This window comes from Microcebus murinus, chromosome 18 (assembly GCF_040939455.1).
Source record: "Microcebus murinus isolate Inina chromosome 18, M.murinus_Inina_mat1.0, whole genome shotgun sequence".
Lineage (NCBI taxonomy): Eukaryota > Metazoa > Chordata > Mammalia > Primates > Cheirogaleidae > Microcebus > Microcebus murinus.
In genome coordinates, this window is record NC_134121.1 from 7,185,981 (window position 1) to 7,209,861 (window position 23,881).

Genomic DNA, 23,881 nt, shown 5'->3' on the forward strand with positions numbered 1-23,881 from the left:
TACATCGTACATCTGAGTGATTTGAGCACCGTGCCGAAGGCACATGCTTAGACAAAGCGCAAGAACAGCCACGGACTCCGCTTCATGTCTCCGATGTTCCCGCCCTCCCTTGTCCCAGGGGTCAGACATAGGGATGCGCCTCGAAATCTCGCGAGAGGGAAAGCGCTCGCTGGTTCCCCGGTTCTCTCAACCGCGCCACGCGCTCCCACCTGCTAAGAAACGAATCTGCAGACGCCCAGGGGCTTCTGGGAATCGTAGTTCCGGGTGGGATGAGGCCGGCCAGCCGGCGCCCCGCTTCCTTCCTACGCATGCGCACCTCTGAGCCGGCCCCAGAAGTTCGTAGCCTTTGTCAGGCCGGGGTGGGGAGGTGAGTTGGCGGTTCGGGTGCCGCTCGTCTCGCGTCGGCCTCCGTGGTGGCCCTCGGGGCTCCTGTGGGCCGAGTCGGGGCTGTGCCGCGCTCCGTGTCGAGTCGGGGCTGCAGTGCGCGTTCGTGGAAGGGCCCTCGAGCGCGGACCATGAGCCCCATCCCTTCACGCGCTGGCCCGAATCCTCCCGCGGGGACGCGAATGCGGGCGCGGGGCCGGCGGGCGGGCGCGCGCGGGCAGGTGGGGCGGAGCTGGCAGGCGCGGGGCTCCGGCCGGTCCCCCGAGCGTGGCGGGTGTCTGCGCTCCGGGGGCCTCGGCCGCGGCCGCAGCGCCGTCTGTTCCAGGCGCTCGGTCCCCCTGGGCAGCTCCGAGCGGCAGGGACAGGCGTCTGAGGACCCAGCCTCAGGGATGCTGTCCCCGGGTTTCCAGGCTCCGGCTCCGTAGGACCGAGGCAGGCTCCGTCGTGAGCGAGAAACTCGACCTGACCTGGCCGAGACCTTCTGCGGCGCCCCCGGAGGACTTCTTACTAGTCTGCCCAGGGAGGTCCGAGTTGGGGTGAAGAGCAGGATCTTCAGAACAAGGAGGAGGTAGTGGTCATGGAGACAGATTTGGCCAAAGTGCTGGAGAAAAGAGGTGAGAATTGCTGAAGTGTTGAACTCGTGTCTTGGAAGGGCAGAATTCGTACCCGTGAAGGGAAGACGATTGCCTTGGCGAAGGCGGCTCTTGGCGTAGAGGGCTGTCGGTCTCCTTTGTCGTAAGGACGGATGGTCTTTTTGAGTGAGACTGGAAGACTTAGTATGGGACACCCCTTTCCACTGCAGCTGGGCGCACAATGGACCCTTCAAAGCTACCCCCAAATTGTGAGTGAAATGTTGGTTTCTAAAGCATGAGCGTAGACTCAGCTACTTCATTTTCTCACATGCTCTTACTCCCAAATGATTATCCCTTCCTAGTCTCCATGAGTGGGAAGAGAATTCGGCTTTTTGGTTGCAAAATTGTTTTGTTTTACATACAAGAAAACAGGTATGGTAGTTGGTGATTGACTGCCAGTTCTTAACCGATGTTTCTTGAAGTTTTAATCTGTGACTACATCAGAATTCCCCCCTGGGATGCTTGTTGGATTTCTAGAAGGCACCCTAGACTCAACTAATTACTTTGAGGTGGGGTCCAGAAATCTACATTACAAATAGGTTTGCAGGGTGATTTTTGAGAACCACTGAGCCTATTTCTCTGATACTAATTTAGTATAGATTAAGCTAGGAAATTAACTGACATATTCGAATTTCTAGATCAGAAAGTTCCATCTTCCAGAATGTGTTATAATTATAGCAACTGAATTTGAGCCTCGAGTAACAACGTGCCTGTATATTTTCCATGATCCTGGGAGGTGGTCTGTTGTTTTGGGCTCTCTTCAGTCTCAGTGTTTGTAGGGAGCATATGTAGTATGGTAGAGGGATTTTTAGACTTGTAAATCTGAGTAGCAAGATAGGTCCTCATCCCACCATTAATGCTTTCTTACTCTTAGCTCTGTCTTCCCAAGATTCTCCCCTTTCCCGGGAGAAGAGCACAGAAGAGGGAGAAGTAGCATCTCTGCGCCTCACAGCCAGATCCCAGGTGAGTGTGAGTCTCCACTGATTACTGGGATTCTACTTTGTTTCTCAGAGTACAGATGCACACTGCCTTCTTTTTGATGTGGAGTTCTTTGTCTACTGGATCCCATCTGAGTTATAATTCTAAGAAGCTACTTGAGGGACTAATAGACTCAGTATAAAATGTTTTCTACTTACCCATACTAGATGAATTCTTTTCCATCTGTATTTATTGTCCCTAAACATACAGATATGCAGCATTTCTCTTTTTTAGCCTACTATGCTAATTTCTGTGGTTGGTAATGTGGGAAACTGTTTTAAAGATAATGTGGTGTATACCTCTTAAAACTTGTTTCTTTAGAGCAAACTGCAAACATGTGACTTTAAGAAGGAATTTAAGAAAGCACCTTGAAGGAAGTAATTATAAAAATAATAAGTACTCAAATGGTTCAAAAGAATGCTGGAAAAGGAAAACCAGTGAAGGCTTAATTTAAAGAGTTATGGCTAGAATCCAGCCTCCAAGAAGAAGAAAATTAAAGTATTATCTTGTCTGCAGGTTACTCTTATGTTGTTGCCCCTTCCTCCCAAAGGACAAATATGGCAAATATTAGAAATTATTGAATTTAGCTGGTGGTTGTACTATATGAGTGATTATTGTATTCATCTTTCAACTTCTGGATGTTTGAAAATTTTTATTAAAAGAAGCTGGGTAGTGGCCAGGCGCTGTGGCTCATGCCTATAATCCTAGCACTCTGGGAGGCCGAGGTGGGCAGATTGCTCGAAGGTCAGGAGTTCAAAACCAGCCTGAGCAAGAGCGAGACCCTGTTTCGACTAAAAATAGAAAGAAATTAATTGGCCAACTAAAAATATATATAGAAAAACTTAGCCAAGTATGGTGGCACATGCCTGTAGTCCCAGCTACTCAAGAGGCTGAGGCAGAAGGATCGCTTTAACCCAGGAGTTTGAAGTTTTCTATGAGCTAGGCTGACTCCACGGCACTCTAGTCCAGGCAATGGAGTGAGACTCTGTCTCAAAAAAAATAAAAAATAAAAAGCTCAGTAGAAAAAAAGGAGCTGTCCATGGTTAGTGTGGCATACCACAACTCAAAGATTCATTCCTCAATTAGTCTTTCTCCTTGCTACTGTCATCCAAGGTATAAAAAGTAGATATTGCACATCGGTAGTGTTTGTAAAAGTGATGTCTCAGGGCCCTTCATATACGTGCCTGTCTTCATTGGCTTCTCAACTGCTTTACATTAATCTTGAAGTCATTTTTAGTCAAGAAGCTTGAATTTGCAGCTGATAAAAATTCAAACTGGCTTAAGCACTAAGAAGTATTTATTGACTAACATAACAGAAAAATTCAAGTCTAGATACAGGGCTCAAGCAGTAATATTAAAACCTATTCTCTTCATTTCACAGAACTTTTCTCTCCATGGGTTTTGCTCTCAAGCAGGTTTTTCTTCCAGTGCTAGCCTGGAACAAGTTTAGGCTTACATCTCCCCATATTAAGTGCTAGAGAAAAATGGCAGCTTCTCTCCTAGGAATTTCTGTAGAAGTGCTGGGATCGATTCTAATGGGGTGTTAGGCCTGTTCCTGGACCAGTTATTGACCAGATCTAAGTGCAGTTCTCTGGGGAATGTACCTACATGCACACACATATAAACACACATCCCGCCCCTGAGTCAGAGATACAGTTGATACTACCTGAACTGCACAGACTAAAAGTGGCCAGGCATAGAGGCTAGAGGAAAATCAGGGTTACCAGAAGAAGGATGAATGCTTCATAGATTTCAATATTTTGTTATTAGATTCAAGATTGTTATAGCATCAGTGTGGATTGAACCTTTTATGGAAACTTTTAGAAATTACTTGTTATTTTTCCATTTCATTATATTTTGCTTAATGCAAATATTGCAACTTTGTTTCTTATTAGAATTTTCCTGGGCTATTTTTCATCTTTTATTCATTAGATTTTCCAAAATACTAAAGTTTTAATTCTTGCTCATTGTAACAAGATGAACAGCACAGACACACAGAAATATAATATAAAGATAATGCTATTTCTCTCCCCAAATTCAGTCCCTTACCTCTCCCTACTGAGGGTAACAATTTGATGTATATTTTTTCATATTTTCTCTTGAGTTCGAACTGTTATATTCAGACATGTGGTATGCTATATTTCCTTCCATTTACTCTCCAGTCCCCAGTGTAATGATAGTATTTTTTTCATTAGCCTCTTCTTTAAACAAGATGTGGCTTTCTTAACCTTTTTATTAGCCTATTCTGTAAACAGGATGTAAAAAACCTTTTCATAAGGGAAAAATATATTCGTTCACATGTAATATGTATGTTTCAGATTTTTCTTACTGTCTCTTTCCTATACTTTCTTTGTTTTGTTTTTTATACTTTTCCTGCCATTTGTGCAATGGTTTGCATTTTCTGATCTTTTTCTTTCTAATTGGAAGTTAATTCCCATTGAGTGTTGATTTAGATATGAATATACAGATTCTAGGATCAAGTTCATTTTTCCTTTTCTGCTTAGTGACTACATAGTGATTTTTACATTTAGTTTTATTTTCAAAGGATAATAATTTTATTTCTTAATTTTTTTTTTTTTTTGAGACAGAGTCTCACTCTGTTGCCCAGGGTAGAGTCCCGTGGTGTCAGCCTAGCTCATAGCAACCTCAAAGTCCTGGGCTCAAGCAGTCCTCCTGCCTCAGCCTCCCAAGTAACTGGGATTATAGGTGCACACCACTACACCTGGCTGTTAGTTGCCTGGCTAATTAATTTTTTCTATTTTTTTAGTAGAGACAGGGTCTTGCTCTTGCTCTTGCTCAGGCTGGTCTTGAACTCCTGACCTCAGGCTATCCTACCCCCTCAGCCTCCCAGAGTGCTAGGATTACAGGCATGAGCCACCACGCATGGCCTCTTTTATTTCTTAAATCTCAGATTATTTCCATTTTTGTAAACTTTACTTTGAAATAATTTTAGACATAAGAAATGTTGCAAGGCCAGGTGTGATGGCTAAGGCCTGTAATCTCAGCGCTTTGGGAGGCCCAAATGGAAGAATTGCTTGAGGCCAGGAGTTTGAGAACAGGCTAGGCAACATAATGAGACCATGTCTACAAAAAAAATTAAAAAACAAAAATTAGCCAGGCATGATGGTGTACACTTGTAGTCCTATCTATTCAGGAGGCTAAGGCTGGAGCATTACTTGAGTCCAAGCATTTGAGGTTACAGTGAGCTATGATTGTGCTCTTGTACTCCAGCCGGAATGACAGACTGAGAGCCCATCCCTAAAAAAAAAAAAAAAAAAAAAAATGATAATAATAAAAGAAATGTTGCAAATAGTACAAAAATTTCTTGAATATAGTACATCCAGATTCTCCAGAAATTAACGTTTTACTTTGCTTTATTCTTTTTCCAAAAGCAGGACATGGACATTGGTATAATACTATAACCTACTGACTTTATTCAGATTTCCTAGCTGTCTCATTTTTCTGTTTTCTGCTCTTATTCTGTAATTCTTTCTGTTTTCCTTTCTTGTTCTTTTTCTAATTGATTTGTATGTTCCACTCATTCATTTACATTTTTTAATGTTAAGGAGGTGTTTAAAGCTATGAAATTTCCTCTGAGTATAGTTTTAATAATTTGGCATTAGTTTTTTGCATTTTATTTCATTGCTGTTTTGATATTCTGATATGTTTTTTCAATTATCAGTTATTGCTCTGTTTTATTTCTGTTTGGGAATTTATTAAAATTTACTTACTTTTCACAAATGTTTAATGAATGTTTAATAGAAGATGTTTTCTATCCAGTTAAAGCATTTGGTATTTATTTCAGAAACCTTGAAATATTATTCCCATTGTCTATGGCTTTACTTAAATAGATTCATATCATGTTTAATACTGATATGAATCTACTTATAATTTTTGTATTTTTTATCTTATAGAAATATAATATTATGATATTTTACTTAAAAAATTATGTGCTATATCTGTACCCTTAATCTTTCTTTCAGGCACATAATGGATACCCAGTGACTTCACATAAAATATTTGGAATCTGAATACTGTTAAGATACTTATATTTGTCACAGTCATTTCCCCTGTTGAATGTATCATAGGCCTTTTCTCAAGGGCCAGCAGAAACTGGGCATGAAAGGCAGGTTATGAAGTCACAGATGGTGAACAAAATTATGTTTTGTTTCTTAGGAAACAGTGACATTCAAGGATGTGGCCATGGACTTTACACCAGAGGAGTGGGGGAAGCTGGATCCTGCACAAAGGGATGTGATGCTGGAGAACTATAGGAACCTGGTCTCGCTTTGTAAGAATGTATTCTCACTGTGGCTCTGGAATCTGTTTATGGAAAGTGAAATAGCTTAACAAAGCCTCCACTTTTGCATTCAGGAGTCAAAAAGTGTTCATTCTTTTGGGCCTTAAGAACATCTGTTTATGCTCTAGGCTCTTGGTGAATGTTTATACTTCTTTTATTTCAGTATTCTTTAGATTCAAGTGCCAGAAATCTAATTCACGCCAGCTTAAAGGGAAAAAAATCTTGATTCAGAAAATCAAATATATTATCAGGAATATGTTTTATTTATTTTTAATCAGTTGGCTTGAGTTTCCCCTGTATTAGCTTTATTGTTAGGGTCTCCCTATGTGGCAAAGGTGGCCATTGGCAGCCCTAGGCTTACATTATTCTTCTAGTTAGAGAGCTAAGCAAAAAGAGAAAATGATTCTATCCTGGGAGTTTTGGCAAATAGATTCGCATGCCCATTGGTAAAGTAATCACCAGAGCCAGAGATAGAATACTCTCTGGCCAGTTCTTGGTCCTGTGCCAAACCACTGTGTGTGTGTGCGTGTGTGTGTATGCACACACAAATGCATATGTTTGTATGAGGGGTAGAAGGGACTATGTTAGCACCTCCCAAACCTCAAGTAACAAATCCCCACTAAAAATCGACTTTTCCCTGACTTAAGTATTACATAAGGTATACACATAACAAAAGCATTTGTACCTCAATATTTTGAAATTTAAAATAAGAAAAAAAAAGAAAGTGACCGTTAGTAAATGAAGGAGGAAAGGAAAAACATTAGAAGACAAAAACTTGAATTACCATAATCACAATTTGTGGGGCTACCACTGAAGTCCACTTTTTCCATCTTCTTTCATAAGGTACGGACTAATCTGTAATATCTTTATGAAATTTCCTCACACAATAAGAAAATTAAGGGAAATTCTTTTCTTTTTTAACAGGCAAAAATACTTGTCTTTATAAATGCCATTTAACTCCTTACCAGGCCCAGACTCTTGCAGTAGACATTTTAAGCTCCATTTTGAGGTCCATCCTCCCTTACGCCAGGTCTTCCTTAATATCTTGTAGTCTTTGTAGATCAAGGGGTTGGGACTGTACTCGACTATGGATCTTTGTGCCCATGACAATAGCTAAGTCTCATTTCTTTGTTCCTTCTTTTTTTTTTTTTAATGAACAGGGCTTCCAGTTTCCAAACCTGAGAACTACAGTTTGGAGAATGGAAAGGAACCACTGAAGCTTGAGAGAAAAGTCCCCAAAAGCACCTGTTCAGGTGAGTCAGATAGATAGGAGTCTTCAGAAATGATAGCCCAGCAGGACGGTGAAGAAGTGGCACTCTTCAGTGCATAAGAAAGAACATTAAAAGTGTCTGTATGCTTTTATTTTTCAAGTATTTTGTTTTCAGTTCTAAAGCATTTTAAATATATACAGAACTCCAAAAAATAACACTCATGTATGTATTCATCACCAAGATTAAACACATACTAATATTTTACTTCATTTGCCTGTTTTCTTCTTCTTTCTTCCTTGCTTCCTTTTTTTCTCAATATAAAATACATAAAAAGCATCATAATTGTGCACTTCTGTGAAGTTTTACAAATTGAACACACTCATGTACGTCGTGCACAGATGGGGGAAACGCCCTTACCAGCATCCCCAGAAGTACCCTTGTGCTCTCTCTCAGTCACCTCCCTCCTCCCACGGGTAACCCTATCCTCACTTGTAACACGCTAGGCTAGTTTTGACTGTTTTTGAACTTTATATAAATGTATTCGTATTGCATATACTCTTGTGTCTGGCTTCTTTCACTGAACATTAGCTGTCAGATACATCCATGTTCTTGCATGTCACTGTGATTCATTCATTCTCACGTTTGTGTATTCTTTCTTGTGTCGATATACCAGTTTATTCATCCCTTCTCCTGAAGATGGGCATTTGGGTAGTTTCCAGTTTTGGATGTATGAATAATGCAACTATATACATTCTTCTACATGTTTTTTGGTGAACACATATCTGCATTTCTATTGGATGTATACATACAAGTAGAATTGGTAGGCCATAGAGTAGATTCATGTTCACTTTTGGTAGATACTGCCAAAGTCATTGAACCGACTGCATTCCCACCAGTAGAGTATGTGAGTTCTAGTTGCTCCACGTGCTTAATATCAACACTTAACATTGTATGTCTTTGCTTTAGACGTTCTTATGGGTGTGTGATATCTTTTAATTTTTAAGAAATAAAAAAATTACATATTCAAAGTCCTTTTATTCTCTTTCAACCCTAAAAGTAGCCAATATATCTTGAAGTTGGTGCACATCATTTTTTGCATGTGTGTGTATATACACACACATATACATATGTACATAAAACAATATGTATATCTTGTTATACTTTTCTTTCTATAATCTGATTTTTTTAAACTTCATATTATATTTTGATATTCATCTATGTTACCATAGATGAATCATGTTTATTCATTTTAATTACTATGGAGTAAGTCCATGTGTGAATAAACTGAACAGTTTATTTTTACTGTTTTGCCATTAGTAATGGAGTTGCAATAATCATCCTTTTATTGACTCCTTATGTTCATCTTGAGAGCAGGTTTAGGATAGATGAGTGGAAGAAGAATTACTGGGTCTTAAAGAATCATCACATATTTAGCTTAACTAGGAACTGCCAAGTTCCTACCACTATCCTGGCCAGCAGTTGATGTTAGACTTGTTGATCTTATGGGTGGCAAAATGACATTTCATGTTTTTTTAATTTGCATTTCTCTGAGTAATAAATATGAGTGAGTTTGAGCATTTCATGTTTATTGGCTATTGGGGTTCCCTCTTCCCTCTTTTTTTTCTTTCTTTTTTTTTTTTTTTTTTTTTTTTTTGAGACAGAATCACGCTTTGCTGCCCAGGCGAGAGTGAGTGCCGTGGCATCAGCCTAGCTCACAGCAACCTCAAACTCCTGGGCTCAAGCAATCCTGCTGCCTCAGCCTCCCATGTAGCTGGGACTACAGGCATGCATCAGCATGCCCGGCTCATTTTTTATATATATTAGTTGGCCAGTTAATTTCTTTCTATTTATAGTAGAGATGGGGTCTCGCTCTTGCTCAGGCTGGTTTCGAACTCCTGACCTTGAGCAATCCACCCGCCTCGGCCTCCCAGAGTGCTGGGATTACAGGCGTGAGTCACCGCACCCGGCCAGATTTCCTCTTTTTTGAACTCTCTCTTAAAATCCTTTGCCCATCTTTTAAAATTCAGCAATTCACATCTTTCTCTTGATTTTTTGGGGTTCTTTATACACTTTAGAATCTAATACATGACAAAGGTATTAGTATCTTTAGATAAGTATTTGTATACTTTAGATACTAAGATACTAATACTTTTGTCATGAATTAGTATCTAAAGTGTGTTACAAATCAGTGAGAAAAAAATTGGTCCTTCCAATCTTTGACTTATTTTATTTTATGATGTCTTAGGCATATAGAATTTTAAAATTTTAGTGTCAGTATATTGATTTTTTTTAATAGTTTGCTTTTTGTGAATTGTCTTCCTTATCCTAGTGTCAGAAAGGTAATCAGTACTTTATTCTAAAATGTTCAAGTTTTGTTTTACAGGTATTTATTTTTATATATGGTATGAAATAGGAAAAAAAATTTATCTTTTTCTATGCTTAAAGCCAGTCCAACATTATTTACAACATTAATTATCTACAACATTAATTATTTAGAACGTTAATTATTAACATTATTGAATAATCTTTTGTTACCGATTTGTAAAGCTAACTGTGGTAAACCCAGTTCCCCTATATGTTAATACTTAGATCTGTTTCTAGGCTCTCTGGTTACTTATCTAAATATGCTGCAGTAACATATTGTTTTAATTATTATACTTAATAATATATGTATCTCATAAAGAAAATTCTTCCTGAATATTATTTTTATTTTAAATCTTATTCTTTTGGATATTTAATTTTAACATCTTTTCCCTGGTTATGTCTGTTTCTCTTTGTAGCCTTGCCTACTCACCACCCTTATTTTCTGTGGGAGATATTGCTGTTTTCTTCATGATCTGTAAAAACTCTTTGTAGATGAGGTTTTAATGCTTTGTTGTAATATTTTTTCTAGTTTTTGCCTTTCTGTTTTGCTGAAGTTTTTGATGTACAAATTCAATGTTTTACCATTTTTTATTTTCTGCTTTTTGAGTACTGCTTAAAAAGTTTTTTCTTACCCCAAGATTACATAAATATTGCCTCTATTTCCTAGTATATTTGTTTTTTAATTTTTCCTTTAAATCTTTAATCCATTTAATCCTCTTACTTCTCTGGGTTTATCTTCTTAGTTTTCTTTTTTGAATAATTGACTGTTCGAATTGCTCAAGATTTGAATTTAATCTTCCTTCCCTTTGTATACCTGGAATCATAAACTTGAGGGCTTACACAGGCCAGGAGATAACATAACGGAGTGAAGCAAACAGGATGGGTGGGAACTGGTAAACCAGAGGGGCACAGACCTGAAAAAGCTGAAGGAGTGGCCATCACTCCACTATCTCTAGCTCAAGGGCTGGCAGACTTTTTGTGTAAAGAGCTAGTTAGTAAGTAATTAGGCTTTGTGTGACATATAGTCTCTCTGCAACTACCCAGTGTGCCATGGTGGTGTGAAAGCAGCCTTATACAATACATATATGAATGGGTGTGGCTGTGTCCCAGTAAAACTTTATTTAGAAAAATAGGCAGCAGGCTATAGTTGCCAACCCCTGCTCTAACCAGTTGTTGTCATTCAGTATGCTTCCATGTTTTTTCAAGAAAAACTCCAAATTTGCATTTCTGTGTGAAATCTCCCAATTTTTAAATGTTGGCAAGTAATTTTATTTTTTTTTTTGAAACAGAGTCTCACTCTGTTGCCCTCGCTAGAGTGCCATGCTCACAGCAACCTCCAACTCCTAGGCTCAAGAGATCCTTCTGCCTTAGCCTCCGGAGTAGCTGGGACTACAGGCACACACCACCATGCCCGGCTAATTTTTTCTATATATTTTTAGTTGGCCAATTAATTTCTTTCTATTTTTGGTAGAGACAGGGTCTCGCTCTTGCTCAGGGTGGTCTCGAACTCCTGACCTCAAGTGATCCTCCCACCTCGGCCTCCCAGAGTGCTAGGATTATAGGCGTGAGCCACTGCGCCTGGCCATTGGCAAGTAATTTTAAAAATGTGTATAAACAATATGGGTCATAGAAAATTTGTCTGAGGTCAGAGTCAGTCAACAGGTCACCTGTTGGCAGCCTCTACTGTCTCCTTAGGTAGTCTCATCATTCCCACAACCAATTGCCACTATCCAGATGAGCCAAATTTGTGTTTCCATCCTAGACCTCTCCTCAGAGCTTCTCTTCTGAACATCTGTGTAACTATTTGATGTCTTCATTGCTAATGTCAAAGATATATCAATATACCATATTTAAAACTGAACTGAATGCCTAAAATATGTCCAAATTCCCCATCTCCCAATAGGATCCTTTTCTGACACTTGTTTTAATGATACTCACGGTCTTATCAAATTGTACATGCCAGAAATCTATGAACAGTCTTTGCATTTCTCCCTCTCTCTTTTATCCAATTCATCATTGTATTTACCTACTTATATTCAAAGTATTTCTTCACTGTTAACATTGCTTCATATCTCTTTTGTTTGCTTGGACTACTACGATAATCTCCCTGAGTCCACCTTTGCCCCCATATACTCCATTCTTTACATTGTAGCAAGAATGATGTTTTCAAAATCAAATGCAGTCCTGTCATCTCTTTGCTTTAAACATTTCAGTGGCTTCTCATTGTCTTCAGGATAACAAAATCTTTAAGGCCCACAAAATCTTGCAAAATCTGGCTTTTATTCAGTATTCCAACCTTATTTCACGGCTACTCTCCCTCCGTTTCTGTGCTCTATTATAGCAGTTCTAATGTTTCGGCATCAAAAAGACCTAGTATAACTAAAAATTATTGCAGACCTTAAAGAGGTTTTGTTTATGTGGGTGATGTCTACCAATATTTACTGTATTAGAAGTTAAAACTGAGAAAAAAATTTAAGCTTTTAGTTAATTCATTTAAAATTAACAACTGTAAACTTACAACATCTTAACACAGTATAATTTTTAAGAAAAATACTATTTTCTGGAACAAAAAATGTTAGGAGAATGACATTACTTTGCACTTTTGTAAATCTCTTTAATGTATGGCTTAATAGAAGATAGCTGTATTCTCATACCTGCTTCACAATGCAGTTTGTGGTGATACATTGTTTTGGTTGAAGTGTATGAAGAAAATCCAGCATCACACAGATATAAGTTGGAAAAGGAAGGAATATTTTATAGCTTTTTCAGGTAATTATGGCTATTCTTTGGAACACCTTCAAAACTGAGCAAGTAGTAATTTCTTAAAGATGAAGTACAATGTGGAATCTGAAACCATATTCATAAATTTTTCATACTCTGTTACATTAAAATCTGTTGATCTTTTGGTAAATATTGGTTCACTAAATTATGCAGATCTTCCATGTTGATACTTGACATTGCACAATATTTTTAAAAATCACAATTTTTAATATCCAATTTACCTTATCAGAAAAGTCTTTAAGTTTTAGGAATCTATCAAGCTCTTTGTAGATAAAAGTATTCTAAACCTTGTATTAAAATAATTTCTGCCTAAAAGCTCATATTTTATCAAATATTATCATTTCTTTTTCTTGAAATAACAAGCTCACTTTGTTCATTTTTGAGAAATTATCTGCCAGATACTCAACTTGGGTAACATAATTTGTCTTTCAGTCATTCTTTCACATAAAAATGGTGGTCCATGAAAAAAGTGACTACTTCACCTCATAGCACAAATGATCACATGGTGGTTTTCCTCAAGAGGACCATTGTACTTTGGTATGAACAGAAGCGCCTTAAGAATATTTCCTATTTTATCAACCCAGAATATCAAAAAGACATATATTCAAGAGTTTGAAATTTAATGAAACTAATAATATTTATTGTTTTCTTAGACATTTTTAAGTGAAATTGGCTTTTTCTTTTTTTAAACTGAGAATACATGGTGTGGAAGAATACAATGACTACTAGTAAGTTTGTCATCATTGTCTTGATTTATGCTAAGTTATAAGCAGTTTTACCACCATTATTTTTGCAACATCAGTGAAAATGTCAAGACAATGAACAAGGCAAATAACATCTAAATTATTTTGAAAGCAGCTTTGAACTTACAGTCTCCTAGGGTTCACAGACTATAGTTCAAGATCTTTACCTCTGCCTACCTACACCAAGCTTATATCAGTTTATGTGTTATTTATTTAACAAACACGTAGTATTTATACTATGTTAGAGTTTCAAGTGCTTCATAAATAATGTATTTAATGCTCACAAGGTAGGTATTGTTATCCTTGTGAGGTGGGTACTGTTATTGCCATATCTTACATCTAAGGAAACTGAAGTAGAGAGGTTGAATAACTTGCCCAAATAACAAAGCTAGTATGTAAGTGGCAGATCTGCAATTCAGACTTATGTGTTCTGATTCCAGATTCCATATTCTTAACTACTGTGCTTTTCTGAAATATTCCTCTGACCTCCACCTGGAATGCTCACATCAGTGCTTTTGTATTTATCACCTGAAACACTCATTCCAGCCCCAACTCCTACACTAATTTCATTCCACTCAATGATTTATTTCCTCAGGGAATCCTCTCCTTCTTATTCCCCCTCTTCTATGTTTTCATAGCTTCATTTGCCTTTTATTTCTCAATACTATCAACAGATGCAGTTTTATATTTATTTATGAATGTTAGATTAAATTCTCTCTTCCTCCATGTGCAGTGAGTATGTTTTTCCCTAGGGACTAGCACAGAGCCTAGAACATGGGACATTCAGTAAATATTGGTTGAATAAAATGGATAGAACATGAGTAGATAGGTAAATGAATAGAATTTATTTGGGTGTATGAAATGAGGGACACATCTAACTTAATTTTCTTCTAAACAGTTAATCAGTTGTCATGGCACCATTTGTTGGAAAATCTATCTTTTGTTCACTGACTAAAAGATCAGCTTCATATTACCTAATTCTTACATATACCTTAGTTTATTTCTGAACTTGCTCTTCTATTTCACTGGTGTTTATTCCTTGAACCACACTGTTTAAATTAATTTATCTTTATAAAATAGTTTTATATTATATGTACAGATTTCAATATATTATATTAGATATATTTAAAGAGATTTAGTCCCCATCTCTGCCCGCTCTCCTCTGTTCTGATATTTTCCCTATAGGTAAACTTTTTTATTAGTTTTTCATTTGTCCTTTTTTTGGTCTTTGAAAATATAACCAAGTAGTATATATTTATTCGTCTTCTCTCCTTTTTGATACACTAAAAAGTAGTGAACTATGTGTGCTCTTTTATGCCTTGCCTTTTTTTTAACTTAATATATCCTGATGATCACATTATAGCAACATATAGAGATCTTTCTCATTTTTTAAAGTTTTATAGTATTCCCTTCTGTATATGCACTATATATTCAATCATTTCTTTATAGTACGATATTTGAGATGTTGCCAGTCTTTTGTTACTTCAGTTAGCATTGCAATAAATAGCCTTGTACATATATCATTTCATATATTTGTCATTATATCCTTGGGAGATCATAGATTTTAAATCAGAGACATACTATAAAAGCATTGATAGGAAGATTAAAAGTTACCAGTACAATCCATATTTAGATGTGAATAGGATGGAAAGCTGGAAACTTAGAAATCATAACTATACCCTACACTTAGTTGATAATTGCCTGGATATTTATTACAACAGTAATTATTGTATAAAAAGTTGCTTCTCCCTATCCTGGTCTAGTGTATTTATTGCCTGCTCATCCACTGATATATTGCTTCATCTGCATCTCTTCTTCTCTATTTCTAGTTATTTTTCCCCTCTTCTGTCTCTCCTGGATAGAGTGTACTCATTTTCTCTACATATACAGAGCATTTATTTCCATCCATCTTTGCAATCATTTAATAAGAGTCAAATCAACTTGCTCCTTGAAGGCATGCTTTTCACATTCATTAACTCTTACCTATTACAGAACTGCCTTTTTGTTGAGCACAGAAAACAAAGGAAATTTGCATTTCCAATGTCTTTCAGACGTGGAGACTAGACCTGAGAACAAGGATTCAACTTCAGTGCAAGATTTTTCCAAACAAGAGTCATGCCAGGTTACAATAATAGACAGACTGACAAGGAGTAGTGTCTATGACTCCAACTTGGAAACAGCAATTGAATGTGAAAATTGGTTAGAGGATCAGCAAGGAAATCAGGAGAGACATTTGAGAGAAATGTTTGCTCACATGAATTCACTCCCTGCAGAAAGAGATCATGAGCATGATATATGCTGGAAAAACTTCAGTCAGCAGTCTATCCTTATCACTGATGACAGAGGTCCCAAAGGATCTTATGCCTTTCATACACTTGAAAAAAGATTGAAACAGAAGTCAAACTTAATGAAAAAGCAGAGAACTTATAAAGAGAAAAAACCTCATAAATGCAATGATTGTGGTGAACTCTTCACCTACCATTCAGTGCTTATTCGACACCAGAGAGTCCATACTGGAGAGAAACCCTATACTTGTGATGAATGTGGGAAATCTTTTAGCCACAGAGCTAATTTAACTAAACATCAGAGAACTCATACTAGAATTCTCTTTGAGTGCAGTGAATGCAAGAAAACCTTCACAGAAAGCTCATCCCTTGCAATACATCAGAGAATTCACATTGGAGAGAGACCTTATGAATGCAGTGAATGTGGGAAGGGTTTTAATCGAAGTACACATCTTGTGCAGCATCAGTTGATTCATACTGGAGTGAAGCCTTATGAATGTAATGAATGTGATAAAGCTTTCATTCATTCATCAGCACTCATTAAACATCAAAGAACTCATACTGGAGAGAAACCCTATAAATGTCAAGAATGTGGAAAAGCCTTTAGCCATTGCTCATCCCTAACTAAGCACCAGAGAGTTCATACTGGAGAAAAGCCATATGAATGTAGTGAATGTGGAAAAACTTTTAGTCAGAGCACACATCTTGTTCAGCATCAGAGAATTCATACTGGAGAGAAACCCTATGAGTGTAATGAATGTGGGAAAACCTTTAGCCGGAGTTCAAATTTTGCTAAACATCAAAGAATTCATATTGGAAAGAAACCCTACAAATGTGGTGAATGTGGGAAAGCCTTCATTCATTCATCAGCTCTCATTCAACATCAGAGAACTCATACTGGAGAGAAACCCTTTAGATGTAGTGAATGTGGGAAAAGCTTTAAGTGCAGTTCATCCCTCATCAGACATCAAAGAATTCACACTGAAGAGCAACCCTAAAAAAGTACTGAATGTGAAGAAATGTAAGTTGGTTTTATCAGTATATTAAATACCAGGGTGTTTAATATACCAGTATATTAAATACCAGAGTGGAAGACCCCGTAATATGCACTTGAGGATCAATTCCATACATCTAATTTTATTTACATAATGCAGTTTTGAGCCATAGACTTCTAGGCCAGTAATTTGATAACTATGAAAACTTCTAATCAGAGATTCCCAAATTTTAATCCCTGACCTCCCACATACCTATTCATGGATATTCAAGAAATCCCTGAGAGTATCAATATAAACATTGTAAAATCCAATTTTACCCTCTCTTGGTCATGTCAGAGCTTTGTTGCAGCCTTTCACCTTGTAAGGACATTCTTATTTGATAGGTTAGTCTTAGGGCTTATATCATTATCAGGAAGACACGGAGTTGTTATTTGTTACTCTTTGAATCCCAAGTAGAGATCTAGATATTCAGAGGGTGCTGTTTCTCCAGGGAATGTCCTTTCTTTTATATTAGCCATAAAAACCAAAAAGGTTAAGAGTTGAAAGCTGCTTAGGATTCCCTTCTTCCTTCTGAAAGCTGCTATCTAATGTGATGAACATAACTAATTATATTTACAGCAGATCCTAAATTATACTCATATGGATTATGTTGGTCATAGATGTATATATAATTGTTACACCTCTGCTGTGAAGATCTTCCATCATTTTCCATTTCCCTGGGAGTTTCCGTGAAGTAAAGAATGGGTCAGAATCTTGATTATATTTGTTGATAAAGTCCCCATTTTTTATTCTTAACCTTGAATGGATCTTTAGTTTTCCACAATCAAAGCATCAGGGAGACTTCATTTCCATACATTATTCAGCTTCCTGTAGGCTATGCTGTATTGCTTTCAGAAAAAGCCCCAGGGATGTTGGGGGTTGAAAAGTTGATGGGTTCAATGTGTTATTATATTTAGGGTCCCAGTCAAGGAGAAGAACTGAAGCAGCCTGTGAAATGCCAAGGCATACTTTCCCATCAGGTATGGAAAAAAGCTCACAGGACAGTCCCTAATTGATTTACTTGAGGATAAGCAGCTTCCCTTCATGAAGGAGCTGCCATTTCTCTGGCCTTCATATTTGCCCACATTTTTGTTGTTGTTATTGTTCTCTATATGTTGGTTGGTATTTATTCCAGAGCCCTAAAGGAGGTAGACAAGACATGAAACTATAATGATGTATTAGCATAAGTTACATGGGTGACCACAGACCAGTATGAGATTGGAATCACAAAAGCAAACAGTTCCAATAAATATTTAGTAAAACACTGTACAAATATCAATTTTTTTATTATTACTCTGTTGCATATTACATGTTGTGTGGAAAGAAAACTATAGAAAATGGTAGCAAAGACATCATTAATCACAGAATTAATCACAGATTTCTTCTTCTCTCCCAAATTCTATCTTTCATGACCAGCCCATATTCCTGCCCCTTCCACATTGTCCTTACTTCTTATAATTTTCTCTAAGTAGACTTTAGTTTTATTTTTAAGGAAAACTAGAGGGATAGAGTTTGAAGAAGAGGTAGTGGAGAGCACAGTCATTAAAGGTAAATGCAGTATAAATCCAGCAATGGTGAAAATCATAGGAAACAAGTGAAATGACTTCTCACAAGGAAATTTAGAAGGAACAAAAAAACTCATTGAAAGTGGGAAGGCTTAGGGTATAAGGTCAGGGTAGGAGAATGACTGACTGAACAAAATGCAAGGAAAGGAACTCAACTTTTCCATCACCTTAATATTCTGTATTAATGGTTTAGAACAGGAATTGACAAACTATGGCTTGGACTCATGGACCAGCTCTGGTCTAACACCTGTTTCTCTATAAATAGGAGTTTTTGGAGCTTAGCCACTCTCATTCATTTATATGTTATCTTTGGCTGTTTTTGTGTGCAATGGTGGAGTTGAGTAGCAGAGATTGTATCTTTGGGCTATAATAAAATACCATTAACTGGGTAGCCTCTTCACAACAGAAATTTATTTCTCACAGTTTTGGGAGCTGGGAAATCTGAGATCAAGGTGCCCACAGCTTCAGGATCTGGTGAGGGCCTGCTTCTTGATTAGTAGGAGGCACCTTCTCGCTATATCACCACATGGTAGAAGGGGAGGACTGTGGTCTCTACAGCCCCTTATGAGGGCACTGTTCCCATTTATGAGGGCTCCACCCTCATGACCTAATCCCTCCCGAAGACCCCACCTGCTAATACTGCCACATAGTTGGTTAGGCTTCAACATACGATTTGCGGGATAGAGGGACATTCAGTCATCCATAGAAGATTATATGTCCCCCAAAGCCTAAAATAGGTACTATTTGGCTCTTTGAAGAACATGTTTGCTGGTCCCTGTGCTGGAGCATCTCTGTCAAAAGGTGGGATAGAGGGATTAAACAGAGAAATGAGGTGGAATGGGAAAGTTGTAGTGATGGTGAACTTACCCTTCACTAGAGACTAAAGCCATTGTAGTTACCCTCAAAGGCCAGATTGGGAATTAGAGCAAGGCAGATAAACACCCCCAGTGGTACTACTCTGTAACTCAATAGTCCTGTCACTCTATTTTTATGGTTATAGGAGAGAGAGAGAATGTGTGTGTATGTGTGTGTGTGTGTGTGTGTGTGTGTGTGTGTGTGTGTGTGTTGAGAGAGAGAGAGAGAATTGGGATCAGGAAATAAAAGATGGGAAATGATATATCAAAATACTCCTAACTCCAGGATGTTACTATATATTGTTGAGAGAACTGAAGTTATTTAACTTTTTAAGTATGCCAAGTGCTTGAATGAAAAGAAATTCATTTAGGGGCCAAAATTTGACTAAGCAAATAAGACCAAATTTGGCTTTTCAAAGTTCAATTTGAATTCTGCCACCCTCATTTAGCAGTGAAGGGACCATGAAAAGCTACTTACTCTTTCTGAATCTCGGTTTCTTTATCTGTATTTGATTTCAGTAATGGGAATAAATCATCCCTTTCTCATAAGGTTGTCATGAGGATTAAATAGGACAACACATATGAAAGGCCTGGCACACGGTGAATCACTACATGAAAAGTTCCTCTCCTCCTTTCCACTTTGTGTGTGTGTGGTATATGGCTAAGCATCACTTAGTATGTGAATGTGTACATATATCTCATACATAAATATACATTTTTTTAATGAAGTAGTTAAGCATTGATCAGTCGAAGTTACTTAAGAGTATCTTCCACACTTTTTGTTTGCCAGTGAACTGTGACTATGCTGCTCTCTGGCTTATAAAGAAGGGGCTTGGCTTCTTTCTGCTCTTGCTTCCATCTGGTGCTATACACAGGCTCCTTGAGCCCTCCTTGAATATGCTTTTCTCCTTCCAAGTATCGCTTAACCAGGAGCTATTGACAATTCCAGAGACTCAAGTTTGTAATCTGATTGCAGTTTAAATAGTGTTAATGGATTTGCTCTAACTTAGTTTTACTGGAAACTCTGGCCCTTTGCATTTCAGTATTTGTCCTTTTTACCTGATTACATGTTTGTATTCCCCATGAGTCTTGGAAGTTTTAATGTTACATATTTCAAATGTTTTTGGTTATCTCTAAACTAAATTTGATTGCTCTTATTGGCTTGCTGTCAATAAATTGTTGTTTATATATGTTTTGTCAGAGACTTTTGTAAATTCTCCCAATTTAAACATTTTAAGATATAATGAAGGACCAACCATAAAATATTCCATATCTTTTAGGAAATCAGTCACATTTCCAGTTCATCTGGCTTCCCTTCTGGAGAGATGTGGTGGGAAATACCCTCAGCAGCCCATGTATCTGTGAGAAAGTTAAGTAGAGGAAAGTGGTTTCTACCAAATAGTGCTCAGTCCTCAGGCCAAGTACAGGCATCACTCACTTAGCAGAGTAATGGGGGGACGAGGGAGGGAAGAACTTCGTATAAAAAGCACAGTTATCACTAGGCAAAATATGGTAACAAAAAAAATGAGGAGGGGGAAGGAGGAGGAAGAAAAGAAAAGAAAGAAAACAACCTAATTTAGTGTTAACTTTCAAATACATATAGTTCAGGGGAAGTCAATGTAATATCACCTAAAGTATATAAAAATGATAGTATAAGAATACCAAACATCATGCAAACTAAATTGTAATTAACTATTTCAGTTACCTTTTAAAAGTCTCTCATTGTTTTTATTTTATTAGACATGTTCTCACTTATTTTGGTCACATCAGAACAGGACTCAAGTTGGAAGCTGTGTCCATGCTTTCTCCATTCCCTTCCTGGGCTTTAGCTGGACAACCTTGGGATCCACAACCACATGAATTGTCCCTCACCATAAGTTTTATTGACAAGAAGGACCGTATTCCCCTGTGGTAATCTGTGGATTACTGTGAATTCCAATTATGCCCTCAAAAACTTAGATGTGTTCAATGAATTGTTCTTTACATTTTTCATGATGTAACCTCTGTTCATCCATAAATCAGATAATCTGCCCAGAGACGGAGTGGACTGTACATAAAATTTACACACCTCACCTCCTTCCTACTCCCATCAATTCAGCCCTAAACATGTTGTCATCATGTCAGAAAATTCACATATCTGGGGAATCAGGTGAAACTGGAGATTCAGGCCTTGTGAGATGGAGGACTGTTTACCTCCATCTCTGCACTGGTTTCCTATGTTGGCTCTATTTTCCTCATCTCTTGTGGTGACAAGTATGTCTACTGGCAATTGCAAGTTGTTATGGTTCTTAGCATTCACAATCCCAAAGAGAGTGCCTCTTCCCAAATAGCTCCAGCATAATCCCCAAGGCTGTTTCTCAGCTTTGCTTGAGTCATGCTAATTACTAAACCGTTTATTGTTCTGGAAAGTGGGTCCTCTCATTGACCAGGATTGAATCTGTGTAAAACCCTGGCACAAGGGAAGGTAAGAGTCCATCCCACTGACACAATTTGTACTATAGGTAGAGAAGGGAGGGGCTTCCTTAAAAGAAATCCAAAGATGTCCAGGTAAAACAAACACTGCAATTGGGAAGCGAACTTCAGCATGAATAAGTCTATCTCCTCCTCCCCATGTATTCCCCACAAAAGAGCTGTTTTTCAAAGATGAGACAGTGGCACACTGACAGGAAGACCAAAACCTAAGAAAATATTTACAACATCAACTTCATAGGGTTTATGTGGGAATTTCATGAAATTATAGATGTGAGAGTACTCTGTTGCATGTTGCAGAGTTATATTTTGGTAATGATTTCCATTCTTTGATGCAAGGCTCTGGTCTATATACAAAAATATATACCTCTCACCAGAGTACCAATTCTTAATGCTAACTTATACTACCTGTCCACATTTGCTTGGCAGGGAGTCTTTTGTTCATCAATAGTTATTTAGAGACCCAAGATGATAATAGAGCAGCCACCATCCTAAGTGTTACTTTTGCCATACCAAACATATAATAATTTTATGTATGGTTGACTCATGTTCCAATCTTATGGCCTATGCATCTCATGTTGTAGTGACTTAAACCTGCTGGGTTACCCAGGACTCTTTAATTTTTGAAAACCCATTTCAGGCTATCTTAAACAAAAAGGATGCTATGAGAATCAAAGGGTGAGGTCTAGTTTTAGATATGAGTGGATTTAGGTATTCAGATGATGTAATCAGATCATCCTCTTGCTCTCCTTTCCTGGGGATTGGTTTTATTCTCAAGCAGACAGAATGGCAGAAATGCTCACTGGCAGCTTTTGACTTGTGTTATTCTGGCAACTGTTGTTTCCAGAGAAAAGAGAATATTTCATTGTTCATACTGCCACTAAAAGTTGCAAGGAGGATTCTGATTCAATGGCCTGGAGCACATACCCATCCTTGAACCAATCACTATGGCCAAGGGAATTAATTGGGTACTCTGACATGGGCAAGGCGGGTAGAATTTAGTCACATCCAAACCATGTAGAACGGGTTTCCCACAAAGATTCTGTCACCAGAAGGGAAAGTGTGCTAAGCCAAAAAAAATTATCCCAGGATCAGTGCCTACCCTGTTATGGGACAGAGGCTTTGCTTCCTAAGAGAGTACAGAAAGATGACAGTCTGTCTTCTGTAGACCTAGAAGGCAGTAGATTGAGAAAATAAGATGTGTGGACATGATTACTCTACTTGTTCCTCCCTCATCAGGAGTTGTAGTTTCCCTCAGGTTTATGACAACACAAAAGAGTTGAAGAACTTGGTTTTTTATTCCCAGGGATCTTATTTCAGAGGACTTCATGTGTACATAAACATAAACATTAAAACAAAGATCTTTCATGGCCTCCACAAAAAAAGGACTGATCTGAATGGATTCTAGCCCCTCTGTTAATTCCACCTCCCTTTACATTTAAAATCACATATCTGTTATTGAATCCTGTTCTGTAATCTGTGATATACATAATTGAAAGTTGGAGATGGAAATCTTCTGAGGTTTACTTGATAATGGGGAGTTAGTTTGGCCACATCTACTCCCAGATATCATGAAGTAGTAGGAGTCTTAAGAAGAGATAAACATGTGGGAGAGAGGAGATAGTGTGTGCTATCTCTTCTTGCACCCTACATTGAGATCAGACAAAGATCTCCCAGATTTTCCCCATCACTGAACCAAATTATGAAGATAGCAAACCACTACAGGGTCATTGTCTGTCTTGACCTTCTCACTAGAATGCCAATTCTTATGCTTGTTTGTGTGCCCTCCTCATTGTGGGCTGGCAGGAAGGTGCTCTTCATCAGTCATTCAGGGACCCACGCTGATGAAACAGCCACCATTTCAAATATTGCCTTTGCCATGCTGGAAGGAAAGGGGTGAGCTAAAGGGTCTCGCACTGACATACTTCCCTTCCACTCATAATTTTATTCTCTCAGACAAGTCGCATGCCCCCATCCAACCTTTCCTTTGCAGCTGAGTGCAGGAGGGGAGGCTTACTCTCCTATTCACCACACATCATAGGATTAGTAGAAGACAGCATCCTTCCCTTTTTAAAAATATCCTCATCAATCTTCATATACAAATATCTTGTCTGAGGCTAATCCCCCCCTACCCCCCTCCCCAACTGTTAACATCTACCAACTCCCCTGCTCACTTCTCCACATTCAGTATTTTTGGCATTTCTCTCGATATCCTGACTGATGTCAGAGGCCAGAATTGTTTACCAAGTATTTTTGAGCAACTACTATGTGCCAAGCACTA

At 38.0% G+C, this 23,881-nt stretch overlaps 1 protein-coding gene across 5 annotated transcripts; it reads left to right on the plus strand.

Annotated features, from left to right (window-relative positions):
• Window positions 1–308: 308 nt before the first annotated feature.
• Window positions 309–23,674, plus strand: ZNF286A (zinc finger protein 286A). Of its 5 annotated transcripts, XM_012747892.2 has the most exons (6): window positions 824–998; window positions 1,891–1,979; window positions 6,171–6,285; window positions 7,455–7,547; window positions 15,445–16,699; window positions 17,630–23,670. In XM_012747892.2, exons 1-5 carry the CDS (start codon window positions 962–964, stop codon window positions 16,674–16,676), a joined length of 1,566 nt encoding a protein of 521 aa, XP_012603346.2. In that variant the 5' UTR covers window positions 824–961; the 3' UTR covers window positions 16,677–16,699; window positions 17,630–23,670. The 5 variants fall into 5 exon arrangements, with proteins under 5 accessions (XP_075850164.1, XP_012603346.2, XP_075850162.1 ...); XM_075994047.1 differs by having other exon boundaries at window positions 1,906–1,979; window positions 15,445–23,671; XM_075994048.1 differs by having other exon boundaries at window positions 896–998; window positions 15,445–23,671.
• The last annotated feature ends 207 nt before the right edge of the window (window positions 23,675–23,881 follow it).